At 38.5% G+C, this 18,117-nt stretch overlaps 1 protein-coding gene across 1 annotated transcript in view; it reads left to right on the top strand.

Moving 5' to 3' along the window:
* The first annotated feature begins 5,457 nt into the window (after positions 1–5,457).
* The window catches only part of fuss (SKI family transcriptional corepressor fussel), a 36,094-nt gene continuing 23,434 nt past the window's right edge, over positions 5,458–18,117 (top strand). The window contains exons 1-3 of the mRNA XM_034977353.2: positions 5,458–5,479; positions 16,726–16,819; positions 17,149–17,374. Of these exons, the coding sequence (XP_034833244.1) occupies positions 5,463–5,479; positions 16,726–16,819; positions 17,149–17,374 (337 nt within the window). The 5' untranslated portion in view covers positions 5,458–5,462. The remainder of the gene's footprint in view (positions 5,480–16,725; positions 16,820–17,148; positions 17,375–18,117) is intronic.

Genomic DNA, 18,117 nt, shown 5'->3' with positions numbered 1-18,117 from the left:
ATTAACTTAGCTCTCATAACTTTAAATCAAAAAGTTACAATAAATCACGGTCGATCGAATTTGCATTGATGTTTCAACTTTAAAAATATACCTAACCTAACTTATGCTCGCGACTTCGTTCGCGTGGACTACACAAATTTCTAACCCCTATTTAACCTCCTTAAGGTTGAATTTTCAAAAACCTTTCTTAGCGTATGTCTCCGTCATAATAGCTATCTGCATACCAAATTTCAGCCCAATCGGTCCAGTAGTTTGAGCTGTGCGTTTATAGCTTAGTCAGTCAGTCAGCTCATCGTTTTATATATTTAGATATCTTGAATCTCGATCGAAATGGTTGATGCTTGATAAAATCGAGCACCAAACGGTAGGGGTAAAGTATTCAATTAACTAGCGCCTCGTTGTTGCTCTCCCACTTTTAGTTATGTCTGACTACGTTTGTACTCTGTGTACTGAGTTATTGTTATATTTTATGTAAGTACTAGCTGATGCCCGCGACTTCGTCCGCGTGGATTTAGATTTTTAAAAATCCTGTGGCAAATTTCCGGGAAAAATGCATATAGGTACCTAAGTATACATTTTTCCTTCTAAGCGCTAGTACTCCTGAGGCAGCCTTCTTGTTGAAGGCTTCGACTAGGTATAGTCGAGTGGTTTATTCCTGGGAAATTTCATATATTCACATATATATACTTATACATTCTAAAGTACAAACGCCATCATATTATTATACAATTCCTAGCTTGTTTCGATTCCTAGTTCCTAGCTAAGTTCCTAGCTTAGTTCCTGGTTCTAGAAGCAGCGATATTCTAATAAAGATAAACTAAACTTTTCTTACACAAATGACAGTTTTCATCTACTTCTATGTACTTGTACCTACAGGTAAGTAGGTACTTACTTAGTTTTTGTCAACAGATTAGTTAATGAACCGGCCGCGACCGTGCCCCTCGGTTTCGGGTTCCACTTCCCAAGCTAACATGTCAGTCCCAGTAATTACCCAAGTTGACTTAAATGCTTAATATTGTATCAATAGTTTAACGATAGATGTGTTTTTGTGTTTTCACTTTTTCGGAAAGTTTTAGCTACTTTTTGTATTATTTTACTTATATGATTAATAGTTGTTCCATGTAAATTGTGTGAATGTGCATGTAGTGTTTGCTTTCAAATGATTTTACATACAAAGTCATGTAATTTAACTTTATGTAATTTAAGATCATTTTTGTAAAAATCGCTAGCGAACCTTTTCAATAAAAATAAAATAAAATAAAAATAGATAACCTTTAGGTAGGTATCTTTTGAAAAGACTTATATGGCTAGTTTCTTGCCAGTTCTTCTCAATAGAATTTGGTTGCCGTACTAGGGCGGTACTAGGTATAACATTTGAGATTTTATGATAAGAGTCAAAAGTTATATAGTCTATACTAATATTATAAATGCGAAAGTGTGTCTATCTGTCTGTCTGCTAACTTTTCACGGCTCAACCGTTCAACCGATTTTGACGAAATTTGGTACAGAGGTAGCTTGCAACCCGGGGAAGGACATATAGGCTACTTTTTATCCCGGAAAATTTAAGAGTTCCTACAGGAATTTTAAAAACCTAAATCCACGCGTACGAAGTCGCGGGCATCAGCTAGTTATATATAAATGCGAAAGTGTATCTGTCTGTCTGACTACTAGCTTTCCAGTGCCAATGGGTTAACCGATTTTGATAGCTTGCAAGATGGACATAGGCTATTTTTTATTTTATCCTAAAAAATTTAAGAGGTTCTACAGGATTTTTAAAAACGCTTAAAGTCGCGGGCATCATCTAGTGTTTAAGCAAAAGCAATGATGAGTGATAACTGATGATATTACCTAGGTATATTGGAGCATCAATAAATCACTCTTGTCTTGAAGATTTTTTTTAGGATTTATTTTGTTTTAACCTTAAGGGCAATCAATTAACTGAAAGAATAGGTGGATTTGTTAGGTCCCTAAGAAATAATGATATCTAGATACCTTTTTTATAGATATCTACCTTTTTCTTTATTCAAATTTAAGTACGCAGAAAAATCCTCAATTAATTGGTACCTTATAAGGGAAGGCAGATTAAATGTGTCCGTATTCATAGCGGCCAAAAATTTAAAAGTTATAATCATACAACAACTCTATACCACTCTGAACCTTATCAAAAAGGCACAGAGTTTCAAATCGATTAAAAAGAATTCAAAAAAATAAAAAGGGAGTTGTAATCATAAGAGATTGCTTGGAATGACGGATTTAGTTATTGTGGTTAGCATAAAATGGCACGTGCTTATTGTGTTATTAAAAACATACAAATAGGAACGCTGGTTGCTTTTAGTACCCTTCGTTATCCGCCTTACTACCAGTCTTACCTACTAAAGCATTAAATAGTATATCTACATAATAGTAACACACAATTAGTGACCATAGGGATATAAGTTAAGTATCCATAAATAAATAAATAAATAAGCCTACCTCTAAATTTTTTTTTTTTTTGTATATATATACATTTTTTTTAATTATCTTTTTTTTTTTCTTATTAGTAGGTACCTACCTTTTTTTTATATTTTTTTGGTTAATATTGCTTATAAGGTAGGTATATCTAGCTCTAATAATTCAGAGGTCATCCCAAACGCGGGCAAAGGCCTCCCCCTTTTTCTTCCAGGTATCCCTGTTAGCGACCAGACGCGTCCAGAGCGCACCAAGCCATCAAATTCCTCCAGATCTGCGCGCCAGCGCGTGCGGGGCCTGCCACAGCGACGCGTTATGTAGCGTGGGCGTGGAGTAAGTATCCATAGTCGTCGCAAAATCTCGCTGTGAAGCAAATAACAAAAGAAGTCTTATTGCCCCGCAGGCAGCGAGTCTTTGCTACTAGTAACTAGTACTTATAATAGATATTATAGTATGTATCTACTATACCTATTATAAATGATAAGGCCTAGGAAGGTAAAACGGGATGCTTAACGAGGCACACCTATAGTGGATAATTAGTGTGAAGATCAACTAAAAAGGTTAATTTTATTTTTGAATATTTATAACATACTCAAGTAGGTAGTTACCCTGAAATTTAGAGCATTTTTAATAATAACTAGTAGCTTATGCTCGCGACTTCGTCCGCGTGGACTACACAAATTTCAAGCCCCTTTTTCACCTCCTTAGGGGTTGAATTTTCAAAAATCCTTTCTTAGCGGATGTCTACGTCATAATAGCTATCTGCATGCCAAATTTCAGCCCGATCGGTCCAGTAGTTTGAGCTGTGCGTTGATAGATCAGTCAGTCAGTCAGTCAGTCAGTCAGTCAGTCACCTTTTCGTTTTATATATTTAGATTAACTGCTTTATTTTTTGTCATTTTCTCCCTACTGTTTTATATTATTAAAGAAGCTCTTGCGTATCTACCTAAGTCAGTAATCGGGCGCCTAAAATTAACAGAGGATTTTAATTTTTAAGTAGGTAAGTATATCGGCAGATCCTCAACTTATTTAATAATCCCTAAAAAAACATTTATTTTTGATATATTTCTACGAAACCTCCAAATTATAATTATGGCCCATATCATTTTAGGAAACGATCAAAGAGATTTACTCTCACCATGATATCGCCAATCACGATCACATCACTACAAATGTCATCAAGATAACACCCCGCAGGGCGCGGAACAGGCGTGTGATAAACGACCCGGCCGTCTGTACTGATTTAACCCTCAATTATGAAATTAAGCGTTGAAGGGTTGGGATGCCCCATTCTGATGTTTAGAGAGGGAGAATACTGTTGCTATCGAGTATCGAAGTCGATATCATCAACTCAGGGCTGGCTGGCTCACTACTGAGCACGGGTCTCCTCTCGGGCCACCGTCACCCGCGCTCGCCCGCACCGTTAAAACCAGTGATATTTTAATTGCTTGAGACGCACATAACTCTTAAAGCTAGGAGAACGTGCCTGGGATCGAACCTCGAACTGTCTGACTAGAAGGCCGACTACCACCACAAGGCTCTAACAAAAAAATGTATTTTTTCAGATTTGATGAATTTATGATGCACCAAGTAAGTAGGTAGGTACAATCTACGTTAGCCTGTTCGATTTTAGAAGCCAGGTAAGATTACAAAGACGCGCAAAATAGTTATCAATTTTATCGATATAATATTCACATCCCTATTTCCTTTGATGCTCAGACACAATAGTATGTTGTTGCGCCACACGCCGCTCGGAAAACTACCGACATTGTTGTTGTAACGAGTAACAACTAACAACCCTTACGATAACTGATTGATCAGGATCACTTCTTTATAATATGAAAAGATTTTAATTGCAACATTCGGCTAAGGTAGGTACGTATTTTGTAATTTACTTAAATTTTTGGTGGTAATATATTATACAAATATAATTAAAGAACTCTTTTAAATAAACAAGTTTTTAATAAAATATACCTAATAAATTATGTGTACCTAACTTACTAGCTCAAGTCAAATCCTCAAGTCCTCAAGCTTATTCCCGCGATTTCCTTCGGGGAACTACACAAACTTCAAACCCCTATTTTACCCCCCTAGGGGTTGAACTTTCTAAAATCCTTTTTTAGCAGATGTCTTCGTCATAATAGCTATCTGCATGCCTTTCAGATTTCAGCCCGATCCGTCTGGTAGTTTGAGCTGTGCGTTGATAGATCAGTCAGTCAGTCAGCTTTTCATTTTACATGTTTAGTCTATTATTAAATACGTTCTTACTATCTTCTCTTCTAAATATAAGTACAAAAGGAAAAGCTGACTGACTGACTGACTGATCTATCAACGCACAGCTTAAACCACTGGACGGATCGGGCTGAAATTTGGCATGTAGATAGTTTATATGACGTAGACATCTGCTAAGCAAGGATTTATAAAAATTCAACCCTTAAGGGGGTATCAATAGGGATTTGAAATTTGTGTAGTCCACGCGGACGAAATCGCGAGCGTTAGCTAGTAAAATATAAAAGTAAAAACCTTGAAGATCCAACACGGAAAAAAGGAAATCTTTACTGTCAATTAATTAATTATATAGGTATAGGTACTTATACATTTATTATATTAACATGCACCTACATAATACAATTAAATATCTCAACGCAAGTACTTAACCATTATTGTTCAGAACGAAACAAATCACAAAACCGCAAACCGTTTTAATCGAATGATAACAGAATAAATGAATGGCAATTTCAATCACAGCTTTAATTCCGCCCGCCTTAAACATCGCTGCCTCCGTCCAATCGATAAGTTTGGGCGGCGAGGGCGGGCGGGCGATTCCGGTAAATAACGATTAACAAGCATCTCATTGGTGGATTTATTGAGCTAGCTGGCCGTTGATTGGAGGGTTCGGGTAGTGTAGGGCGGGGTTTATGCTAGGGCGGGGGTGCTATAGCATGTCGGATGCCATGATGACAGTGTCGGTCCGTCGGTCTGTGTTGACTGTTTAGAGATGTGGTGATGTTGTGATGTTACGGGGTGACAGGTGAGTTTTTTGGTGATTTTGATGTGGTGGTTTTTTGTGATGTGTGGAGCGATTACGTTTAGGTCAGCTTTAGAAATTATGTGTTTTTAAGGTTTACAATAAGTTAGAAGAGATATAGACACTTTTACTTGCTAATTAAAATTAAAGATTTTTAGCGAAAAATATAGGTAAGTATTTTATTAAAAACTAGTTTTTTCCCGAGACTTCGTTCGCGTGATATTTAGAGCCTATTGCCCTCGGGGATAGTGTACCGAACTATTTATCAGTGAATAAATTTTTAGAATCGAATCATTAGTACCGGAGATTACCCCATATACATATTACAATCTTACTAATTTTACCTCTTTAGGTACCTATATAGTAGGTATCTACTATAGTATCTTATAGTATAGACAAACATTTTTTTTTCACTACAGGTAATTATTATAATCTTTTGTTTGAACTGATAAGGAGCTTTTCTCTTACACATTCATTATATTTACCTAAATAAAAAAAATAACAAATTTGGAGAAAAATATTTTGTGAAATGATACCTGTTTTCTTAGTGATGAAGCTGCCTATGACCATTAAAAAAACTGTTCAAGTGCGAGCCGGACTCGCACACGAAGGGTTCCGTATCATCGTACAAGATATAGTGCTTTTTAATTTTTTTGTGATGTAACCTCAAATTCACGGTTTTCGGATTTTTTCATTTACTTGTATTGTGAGACATCGCTATACCTGCCAAATTTCATGGTTCTATAGTTCGGATTTTTCCTTTACTTTTATTATGAAACATTGCTACCTGCCAAATTTCATGGTTCTAGGTTAACGTGAAGTACCCTATAGGTTTTGATTCCCTTGACGGGTCTTGACAGACAACGAAGTGATCCTATAATAGTTCCTTGTTTCTGTAAAGATACGGAACCCTAAAAACAAAAGAAAAGTGAAAAGGAATTTCCTCTCAAGTTAAGTAGGTCCCTAATGTTAGAATAATGAATTCGCAGTGAATCGCGTCTCCGGCTGTTTGTTTTTCAATCTTGAGCCCCTCGGGAGCCCCTGTTTAAACAACAAGGCATGTATACTTAACGAGACAACAAATTAATTCTTCCTTGTACCTGCTTATCTGTTCCGTGGAGAATGCGCTTTACCGACCTACCTATCGACTCGGGACCAGTTCGCTACGACGCGACTAGACTGTAGCAAATTGCTAACTGCCTTTTTTTTATCGTTGGGAAATGCATTTACGCATCCCTCCCGTGAACGGGCAGGGTATGTGGGACTCGCCAGCCGAGAGGCGACCGGAATACCCACTAAAACCCAACGGCGCTCCTGGGCTGCGCTGGCGACTGGGTCATGGGAACACCGAAGCATTTCTACCGCGCCCAGCCAGCGACGTCCACCGAGGCGGACCCTCCACCGGGACCTTTACATCAGGGCACGTCCGACGCGCACTTGTGCGTCTCTCGACCCTGGAAATTGGTGACTGACTTAATCCAACTTAACTTAAACTTAAAATTGTAGCATTGCGTTTCGTAATTGTATTTTAGATTTAAGATTCATAATTTATTTTAATTGCTAGAACTAGTTTTTACGTTGTTGGGACGAATGGGTTGGTTGAACTTGGTCCGTATGCCCTCGAGACCGTGGCGTGAGCCCACATCAATGACAAACTGGTGTTGATCTCCTATCAACCTGACCTTGTGTTGATGTGTAAATTACGTAAGCAGCAGCTTCCAGGGTGGACTGAAGGAAAACGAAGATTCTTACAACACTGTTAACTCTGCTAAATTAATGAACATCTTATTAACAAACCTTTAGAGCGATACTTTTTTTCGAGTGAAAATACGTTCCGAAGTTGTCAAAGAAGTATTTTTATTTATGGTATAGCTTACGCCCTAAGTATATCCAACTTCCATCATTCGAGAGTCATCTCCGTCATCCGTGAAAATATCTTGGATTTACCTCGGATTCAAATCGGACATAATATGATGTAGATGTAGATAATAAATGAATAGTTTGAATTATTTGGATCACAGATCGGATAATTGCGTAAGCGGTAATATCTGATATCGGTTCGAATTTTTATATCCGTATGCGATGTATTTTCACGGACTTGGATGGGATAAGTGCGTAACCGCTCTTAGTTTTTATATCCGTTTCTCCTCTACTATACTCTAGATGTTGGTTACATTGGGATCACGTACCTACATGATGCGAGCGGAATTGATTGTGATGCTAAATGCGCTGTTATATGCAAGGTCGTGCAGTGTCGGCGAATTTCCATACGTAGGGCGTAGACATAGTTAACTCCTCTGACAGCGCCTGGGTTTTCATGATGATACCGTTGGAATACGTAACTTGTATTTCCCTACAAGACAGTCTGTCAGCAGGAACGGCTCGTTAGCTTGTAAGCGCATCCACACTCGTACGAGAGCGCTTCTACACTCGTATAGTACGCGACGGAAAATAATGTACATCGACCTTTAGAAGGACATAGCGGATTTGTAGAATATTGCCTTTGTCGTTGATACCGACAAAGCGTCATATAGGTATGAGTGACAGAGACAACGCTCTACAAAGCAAAGTACATTCGCGTACCGTACGAGAGCGCGTCTACACTCGTACGAGATGCGAGATGTCACATAAGAAGCGCGTATAGGCACGCACAAAAACCATTTTATACCCGAAAAAACCGGCCAAGTGCGAGTCAGGCTCGCGCACCGAGGATTCCGTACTACACACTACAGTCGTATTTTGTTGACATTTTGCACGATAATTCAAAAACTATGATGCATAAAAATAATTAAAAATCTGTTTTAGAATACACAGGTTATTCATCCATATGATACCCCATCGATATAGTTCTTACTTCGAAAATTGAAAATACTAATTATTAGTTCACGACCACAATTTAATTTATTTTTGTGTGATGTAACCAAAAATTCACGGTTTTCAGATTTTTCCCCTAATGTCTGCTATAAGACTTAAGGTAACGCAAGGTTCTAGGTCAACAGGAAGTACCCTGTAGGTTTCTTGACAGACCGACCAGACACACAACAAAGTGATCCTATAAGGGTTCCGTTTTTCCTTTTAAGGTACGGAACCCTAAAAAAAGCTACGTAATCTGAAACCGCTCTTACATTCTCATGCTCGGTAATTTCCATCACAACTTTTTTGGGGGAAGGCCAATAAAAACCGTGTCTCGGAGTAATTTTCGTCAAATCAACTTAGCAGATGTCATTCTGCAGACGTGATTCAATTACTTTGTAGGCAAATTGGGTGAATTTGCATGTTTATGATTTTTATATCAATCCTTGGCGCTGCTTAGTTAAACTTTCTTGTTATGTTCGAGTTTTTCATCAGTTTATTTAAATTATATGGAGTTTGTTGGATGACGGCCTTTTTTTGTTATGGAGGGTAGGTAGTAGATATCTTTTTAGGGTTCCGTATATCAAAAGGAAAAAAGGAACTACCTACCTGCCAAATTTCATGATTCTATGTTCACAGGAAGTACCCTACCTATAGGTTTTCTTGACAGACACGACAGACGGACAGACAGACAATGAAGTGATCCTATAAAAGTTCCTTTTTTCCTTTTGAGGTACGGAGTCCTTATAATCTGTCTAAGTTTCAAAGCCCAGATGGGTTCGAAACGAGTCGGGCTTATATCAGACGAGACGTCCGCCAAGACGAGCCAAACTAAAGAACGAAGCACTACGTACCTTTTCTCGAAGCGATTCGTCGTATTTTCGAGCTTGACTAACCACGTGGTTACAGCCGAAGCATCTATATTTATAATCTATCTAATAAACCTAAGTCTGAATCAATATTATCGCATTGTTGACATTACTGCACGTCTCGCACATTGATATGATAATCGTAATCAGGATAGTTCGCAAGCATTGATTAATTAATTAATCTATTCATCGAAAAAAAACCATGCAAACTAGAAAGTCAGTGAGTTCATTTAAATTTAAACTGTAGGCAGTAGGTACGTATAAATGAAAACTGTTTTGAATGGCGACTCGCAAACGAATTAATTCATAAAACCAACAATGGCGAGGGGATTAGTTAAAAATTCAATTGTGCGAAAAATGCAGGGAGCCTCTCGACCCGAGGCCGACAATGTATCCACAACGAATAGGTTTCATTTTAAAAAAATAAGAGAAGACCTTTATTGTCTCGGATTTAAGGACAGTTGTGTAATTTTTAATTTTGGTGCGCGCTCACGAGCTACTTTTGTCATCATAACATGAGACAATTTACAGACCAAAGCCGGCGGTTTATCCTTAATTCCTTACTTATCACTACCCATATTATAAATGCGAAAGTGTGTTTGTTTGTTGGTTTGTCCTTCAATCACGTCGCAACGGAGCAACGTGAACGGATCGACGTGATTTTTTGCATGGGTATAGTTTAAGACTTGAGAGTGACATAGGCTACTTTTTATCCCGGAAAATCAATGAGTTCCCACGGGATTTCAAAAAACCTAAATCCACGCGTACAAAGTCGCGGGCTATCAGTACCCTTATAATAAATGCGAAAGTGTGTTTGTTTGTTGGTTTGTTGGTTTTTCGTTCAATCACGTCCCAACGGAGCAACGGATCGGCGTGATTCGAGTGAGATCGCGCTCTCTCTCTGTTACGTAATCCCATACAATTAATGATAGAGACAAAAATCTCCAACCAATCTCCACTAACCATTTTGAGACACCAACCAATCGCAAACTAACCTATGTTTTTAATTGAATTTCGAATGTTTTTTGAAAACATGTTTGTGACTCAAACTGGCTAACGCCCACTAAGATTTGTGTCTTTATCATTTGTATGGGATTATGTAAACGAGAGAGTGCTATACGAAATTCTTTCCGCGGATAGAGTATAGGTATAGGTATCCGTACTGTTCACTCGCTTTACAACATTCTTGAAGAAAATTCCCACGTCTCGTGAAACATCAAACAATAATTTCACAATTACTTAAGTTAACAAAACCTTATACCTACATTTACCTATCTATCTAACTACATCCAGTCCCGTTTCGTCGTACCCGATTAAATATTAACCGACGAATTAACTCCGTCTTCGTCGGCACCAATTAAGCGGACAAAGTAGCAAAGTAAATAACTGGCGCGAATTAATTTTGTACTTCAATGCTTCGCTCGAGGCTTGTTTAAAGATTCTCTCCAATTCTATAGAAGTATAGCTTCTGTCGCACATTATTTATTTATCGAGGCCTGTGCCTTGACTTTTGTGATATGATTATACTAGCTTATGCTCGCGACTTCGTCCGCGTGGACTACACAAATTTCAAACCCCTATTTCAGCCCCTTAGGGGTTGTATTATCAAAAATCCTGTCTTAGCGGATGCCTACGTCGTAATAGCTATCTGCATGCCAAATTTCAGTCCGATCCGTCCAGTAGTTTGAGCTGTGCATTGATAGATCAGTCAGTCAGCTTTTCCGTACCTATATATATTTAGATTACAAATGAGGCTACCGGCTACGAGTGAATTAAATTATTACTTTTTTATATATTTCAAAGCTATCTGCAATCTGTGAAAGTGATTGAATAGACTTTTATCAGATTGTTATAACCCTAAATTCATGGTTTTCAGATTTTTCCCCATATGTCTGCTATAAGACCTACCTACCTGGCAAATTTCATGATTCTAAGTCAGCGGGAAGTACCATGTGGGTTTCTTGATAGACCGACACAGACAAACAGACAGATAGATAGACAACAAAGTGATCCTATAAGGGTTCCGTTTTTCAATTTGAGGTACGGAACCCTAAAAATACCCGTTCCCTAAACTATCTAACAAACACGGAGCGTAACAGCTGAATGGCACTTGGGAGAGCCAACTGGTGCGAGTACCTAACTATAAAGATTAAATAGTATTTCGGTACGTATTGCTACAGATCTCAAAGGAACACTTCTATTGAACTATTGCGAACGTATTTGGGGTAGGATGACCATGAATTTGAAGGAATTTAAACATTACTTTCTTTAACTCCGAAAGAAAACATCTGATGCCTGCCTGCCATGCATGCCTGAAAGTTCTCCATAATAATTTTAATTTTAAATACATATCAAAAATTGCGGACCGGCAGGAATCGAACCCGCATCTCCTGGGATCGCGCCCAACAAATGGTAAACACAAAAGGAAGTGTAGGTAAAGCATTAAATTTTTTTATAAAAATGTAGTTCTCCATAATGTTCTCAAAGGTACGTGAAGTATGCCAATCTGCATTTGGATAGCGTACGCCTTTCTCTTTCTGAGAGGAGACCCATTCTTAGTAGTAGGCCGGCGATGGGTTGAGATGACGATGTGATGACCATAAATTTGAAGAAATGTTCCTAATTGTTTCTTCTTTCACTTGACGAGACTTAAGTTTTAAAAGAAAATTGTTAAGGTTAATTTTACTTTGACGCTAAAATCAAAAGCCTCTAAACTTTAAGGTTAAGTTTGAGAAAAAAAATTAAACTTGGAAAATCAGGAACCTGTAGATTGAATACTATAAGTTCGCAGCGACCAGCGTTGCACTCGAAATCTAATCGATATTAAGTAAACTATCCTCATAATGTTAAAATCACAGTCACCCTATAAATAATCCCTGCACACTTGACACAGGAGGATTTGAGTGTCCCCTTTAGTTGCGGATTATCCGCAGAAATGCGCAAATGTTGTCAATACGCGGTCCGCATTTGTTTGCGATTTGCGGACACACGTTAAATAGGTTTTGACCCAATAAGTTCTGGTTAAATCGGCTTTGAATTCAATACAAAATGTGTTAGATGGCAGCTGAAATATACCTATTACCTATGTGAAATATGCCGAAAGTGATGAACATCGGCCTTTAGAATAACATTACATCATTGTAGAGCGTTGTCTCTGTCACTCATACCCATATGACGCTTTGTCGGCCTCAACGACCGAAACAGTGCTCTACAAATTTGCTGTCTCCTTCTAAAGATCGATGTTCATCACTTTTGGCCACGTACTGTACCGTGTACGCGACAGGTCAATATCGCAATCGGGGACGGAACGCCCCGCACAACCGTATAGCCCCCGCGCTAACCCGGTGCAGGCGAGCGCGGGAGACTTGCAGCTGTGCGGGGTGTCCCCCCGCCCCATACCCCGACTGCCATCTCAACCTGTCGCGTACTTATGCAGATAGGGATTTTGCCGTCGTCGGTTGTACAGCTGACGGTCTAACGGCAATGGAAATACACATTCACTAATACGTTTAACTAGATACAGTTGACGCTGACAGACAGACGGACAAACGGACGGACCGACAGCGGCGGCTTAGTAATAAGGTCCCGTTGGCACCCTTTGTCTACGGAACCCTAAAAAGACCTTAGAAAACAAATCCAAGAACATCAATTCTACGAATCAACTACGCAGCCTCTACAGTCTATACAGGTCTACAATCTATAATATGCAAAAGGTGCTACGCATAATTTAATAGAAGAAAAAATCATGTTTTTGTCTATGTATATTATTGAAATTGCAATTTTCATGGGTTCTTATAAAATGAACACACCGTAGTAATCCGAAAAGCGTAACTGAACTGAGAGCCCTCTACGATTAGTTCCGATACAAGTGCTACACATGTTACTACGAGCGAGGGTCTGCGGCGATCGGGATCGGGATCGGAATCGTTTGCTGGTTTTTGAGGAATATAAAAGTTGAATAATATATACTGACTGTCCACCAAGCGATGATAGCCTAGTGGTTATAGACATCAGCCTCATATTCCGGCGACCCGGGGTTTACTGCCGGGCGCATTTATAACTTTTCGGAGCTATATATGCGTTTTTAAATTTCACTTGCTTCACCATCAAAAATGTTCAAACAATCTTTGATGGTGAAGAAAAACATCGTGAGGAAACCTGCATGCCTGAGAGTTCTCCATAATGTTGTCCAAGGTGTGTCAAGCCGTTTTTCCACGCACATGTGGAATCAACTCCCTTCGGCGGTGTTCCCATTAGATTACAACATAGGGTTATTCAAGGGGCGGACCAAGACATTCCTAAAAGGCCGACAACGCATTGGTGGTTCCTCTGGCACAGCAAATGTTCATAGGCAGTGGTAATCACTTAACATCAGGTGACCCGCCTGCTCGTTTGGTCGTCATTTTTATTTTTTAAAAAAGTGTCAATTCGCACTTCGCCAGCGTGGTGGACTATGGTCAAATAGTTCTTATTCTGAGAGGAGACTCGTGCGCAACTCTGAGCAGATGATGTGTTGATGATGACGACCTAGCGGATAACCTGAAAAACAAGTAAACTTGCGTATCCGATCGCAATTGACTTTCACAATAGTCCCGGTATCCCAAGGATATCAACACCATATGGGCTTGGGATTTGGGATTACGACTATCTATTGCTCGCTGACAGTTGTACCGTGAAATATAGTTTATTGTTCAAAAATGTTGAGTTACTTACTTTGAATAAAATAATACAAGTGTGGTGAAGATAAATTAGGGCCAAGTTCTTTATTTTTTATTTTCGCAATATTTTTTACTGTTTTATGAATTTTTTATTCATTTTAAAAAGACAAACATTTGTTTTCGGATTTCTATAAAAATGTCATTTGAGTTTTATTTTATCTTAATCTGTTAAAGTAGGTAACTATAGGAGATTCAGATAATAGGTACTTATTATGCAACTATCTTATTCCCGCGACTTCGTCCGCGTGGACTGCATATATTTGAAACCCCTATTTTACCCCCTTAGAGGTATAATTTTCAAAAATCCTTTTTTAGCGGATGTTTAAGTCATAATAGGTATCCGCATGCCTTTCAGCCTGATCCGTCAAGTAGTTTGAGGTGTGCGTTGATAGATCAGTCACGTCAGTCGGTCAGCCTTTCCTTTTATATATACAGTATATATATAATATATAGATATTAAGAGGTGTAAAATTGTTCCTATACTTAAATATCGATTATTTATCTTTCTATTATGTCGGAAGTTGTAATTTTTAGGTAACTATACGATAATATGATAAAATATGGAATAGGAAAACACTGCATTGGCTTTCCAATATATATACAGTTAATCATAACCCATAAAGAATCACGCCATCGCGCCTAATTCCTATTCAGAAAATCACCACAAGGCAACGAAATGTAACATATGCAATCATTACTATAATGTAATGCCATTTAACGTAATCAATTTGGCTCCTCCGTGGACAGGGGTGGCACAAATTAACTAGTCACACCCCCTAATGATCACTGCTGGTTGGATTAGGGCTGTGCACAACTACAAAATCGATGGAATCCATATTATAATTTTTTTTAAAGAATATTAGCCTTGTTTTGACTAATATTCCCCTTTCCCCTCCAACTAAGCAAAAAGCTTGTGCTAGGAGTAGGTACGCCAATGGCGCCAATTCTGTTGTCTTTCTCTAAACTAAATTTTGAGTGTCTGCATCCTTTCCTTTTTAATATCGCTAATAAAGGATGGAACATGAGTTTTACATTTAAATACTCTAAATTTTAGTGCACCCTAAATATTTAAACACTAGGCTCACGACTGGCAGCTAAAGTCACGAGGTTTGACAGCTCAAAAAATTAAATTTAAAAATGTTATAGAAAATGAAAATAAAAAATATTTATTTCATAATATATTAAGGTGAACTTATGGCGCTTGTGACAAGTCAAGATTCTGCCGTCTCGAAAAGCAAAGTTTACTGAGAACAGCCGGCAGGAAAGTCATAATAATTATGAACTTAATAAAAGGCAATTACTTAAACACTGACATTTTAATTTTATTTATTTGAGTACTCATATTGATTTATAATCGATTGTACTGAAGTTTAAAGTTAGCAACCCTTAAAATTTGGAACCACGAAGCGCCCCTCTGTTTGTTTTTAAGTTAGGGGCGACCAAAAAATATCAAGTGGTGATTTATTAGAAACTGACATGTTTTGTTAACTTTTAAATGATGTCTCTTTGAATGGAGGGTCGCTAAGTTGGATCACATTTTTAATAATGTCTTATGGTAATCTAAATTACATCATTAATATTTTATTGGAACGGATTCAAAAATTCGTTTTACCGTTCCGTAATATTTCAAAAACGTTTCACGGATGGAATGACCTCTGTATTTGCTCGTCTGTCTGTCTGTCAGCAGTTTTATTTAGAAACTAAGAAAATTTAAGATTTATTTATGATTTGTACCTACCTACCAAATAGTCTATGTTGGACATGTTAATGTATAGATTAAAAGTTAATATTTAAATTTTTGGAATGTAATCGAATTTGAAATGAAGAGTGACATCTTTTTATCTCGGTAAATCAAAGAGTACCCGCAAGATTTTTGAAAAACCTAAATACACGCGGACGAAGTCGCGGGTAGTCTAGGTAATCAAAATAATAAGTCCTAATCAAAAATATAAGTGAGTATACAAATTCCATACTCCGAGGTACAAAGCAAGCCTAAGCTTTATTCTAGACATATCTTAAACCTTTTATTTAGATTATACTTGAACATAGCATTGGTCTTCATTGCCTATCTCTTAAAGTACTGGGGAAAATACAGTTTATCTGATTTTATATCGTTACTTCATTATTTTATTTTTAAAACATGCTTTTAATGACAAAATATGGCATTTGAAATCCTACAACAAAATAAATTGTTTACAAACGCTGAGGCAACGGCGAAGACCAACCCTCGCAAGGGCGTCGCTCCATACATTATCGCCCTTCGCCCTTAATATGCCCAATTGATATCCGATACACTAAATTCACACGTTATTTGTGTACAAAACCATCGCTTTTGTTACAATTTACCAGTTTTCTCGCCTGCAGTTTATTGTCCGGCAAAATATGCCATTCGGTTTGGTACAATGACTTATTTTGTCCGCTCGAATTGGTTATTACGGATAAATGTGGCTATTTGTTTTAATTGTTATGGTAAACCCATAATTATTTGAACTTGTTGGTACACTGCCGTGCGCTGTGATTACGACAATACAGACTTTCTACAAATTAGATAACTTTTTGTTACTAATAAGCAAAATTATTCCCTTACTAAAAAGTATTAAAAATTGCGGGAAAACCTATATTAGGGTTAGGTATCAAAGATATTGTGCAATAATTAATTACGATCCCCTCGCCAGCTCACAGGCATAGATACTGCAATTTCTATATAGAAAAATTATTACTTTTTAATAACATTATCATTAAGCCCGAAGTTAAGGCAATTTCCTTTAGCTTTGTAAAGACTTTAACATAGATTTTTTCCTTTATATAGGATGGAGGCGACAAACTTGGCCCTGTCGCCAAGAGAGTCACTCAAGTCCCGATCAGAACACAAGGCCCTGGAAATGAGCAGCAAACCCAACCAAGTAAGTTTATACCCACGATTTCGTCTGTGTGATTTACGTTTTTTAAATCGTGAAGGGGCACTTTGATTATCCAGCATAAAAGTATCAAATATCCATGAATCATGATGTATCTAATGGCCTAGGTATGTGCCTTTTTTCAAGATTGGTTTAGCGGTTGAGCCAATAAAAGGCAATACGAATACACTTTCTCATATTTTATAAATGTTGTATGGAATCATTGATGTTGGAATCCCCCTGGAATAAATTGTGAAGGTGTTAAAGTGACGTGTGCAACTTTCAAATAAAAGTATTCCTTACTTTTCTTTTAAAATTTTAATTACTTGATCTAGGTCGGAACAGTGCTGCTATACGGCGTGCCGATAGTATCGCTCGTCATCGAGGGCACGGAGCGGTTGTGTCTCGCTCAGATCTCCAATACTCTCCTCAAGCAGTTCTCCTACAACGAGATCCACAACCGTCGAGTGGCGCTGGGCATCACCTGTGTTCAGTGCACGCCGGTACAGCTTGAGATACTGAGGCGAGCAGGTGCGATGCCCGTGTCTTCAAGGAGATGTGGTTAGTACCTACTGTGTAGCTGTAGCCCAAAAAAAGGAGTGCCAATATATCACTCGTTATCAAGAGCATGGAGCGGTTGTGGCTCGCTCAGATCTCCAACACGCTCCTCAAGCAGTTCTCCTACAACGAGATCCACAACCGCCGAGTGGCGCTGGGCATCACCTGTGTTCAGTGCACGCCGGTACAGCTTGAGATCCTGAGGCGAGCAGGTGCGATGCCCGTGTCTTCAAGGAGATGTGGTAAGTACTGTGTAGCTGTAGCCAAAAAAAAGGAGTGCCAATATATCACTCGTTATCAAGAGCATGGAGCGGTTGTGGCTCGCTCAGATCTCCCACACGCTCCTCAAGCAGTTATCCTACAACGAGATCCACAACCGCCGAGTGGCGCTGGGCATCACCTGTGTTCAGTGCACGCCGGTACAGCTTGAGATACTGAGGCGTGCAGGTGCGATGCCCGTGTCTTCAAGGAGATGTGGTTAGTACCTACTGTGTAGCTGTAGCCCAAAAAAATGAGTGCCAATATGTCACTTGTCATCGAGGGTACGCAGCAATTGTGTCTTGCTCAGATCGCGAACACGCTCCTCAAGCAGTTTCATAACCTCCGAGTGGCGCTGGGCCCCTGACTACAGAAGTCAGAACAGATAGATATATTTTAGATATTTTTATTTCATCTTATTTCTAGTAGATATCGTAGATCTTGCGTAGTTTTTTAGTTCGTTTTTGAGATAAATTTCCTGAAAGAGT

This window comes from Maniola hyperantus, chromosome 17 (assembly GCF_902806685.2).
Source record: "Maniola hyperantus chromosome 17, iAphHyp1.2, whole genome shotgun sequence".
NCBI classification, from domain to species: domain Eukaryota; kingdom Metazoa; phylum Arthropoda; class Insecta; order Lepidoptera; family Nymphalidae; genus Maniola; species Maniola hyperantus.
Note: the sequence above shows the minus strand (reverse complement) of the source record. Positions and strands in the feature narration are given on the sequence as shown.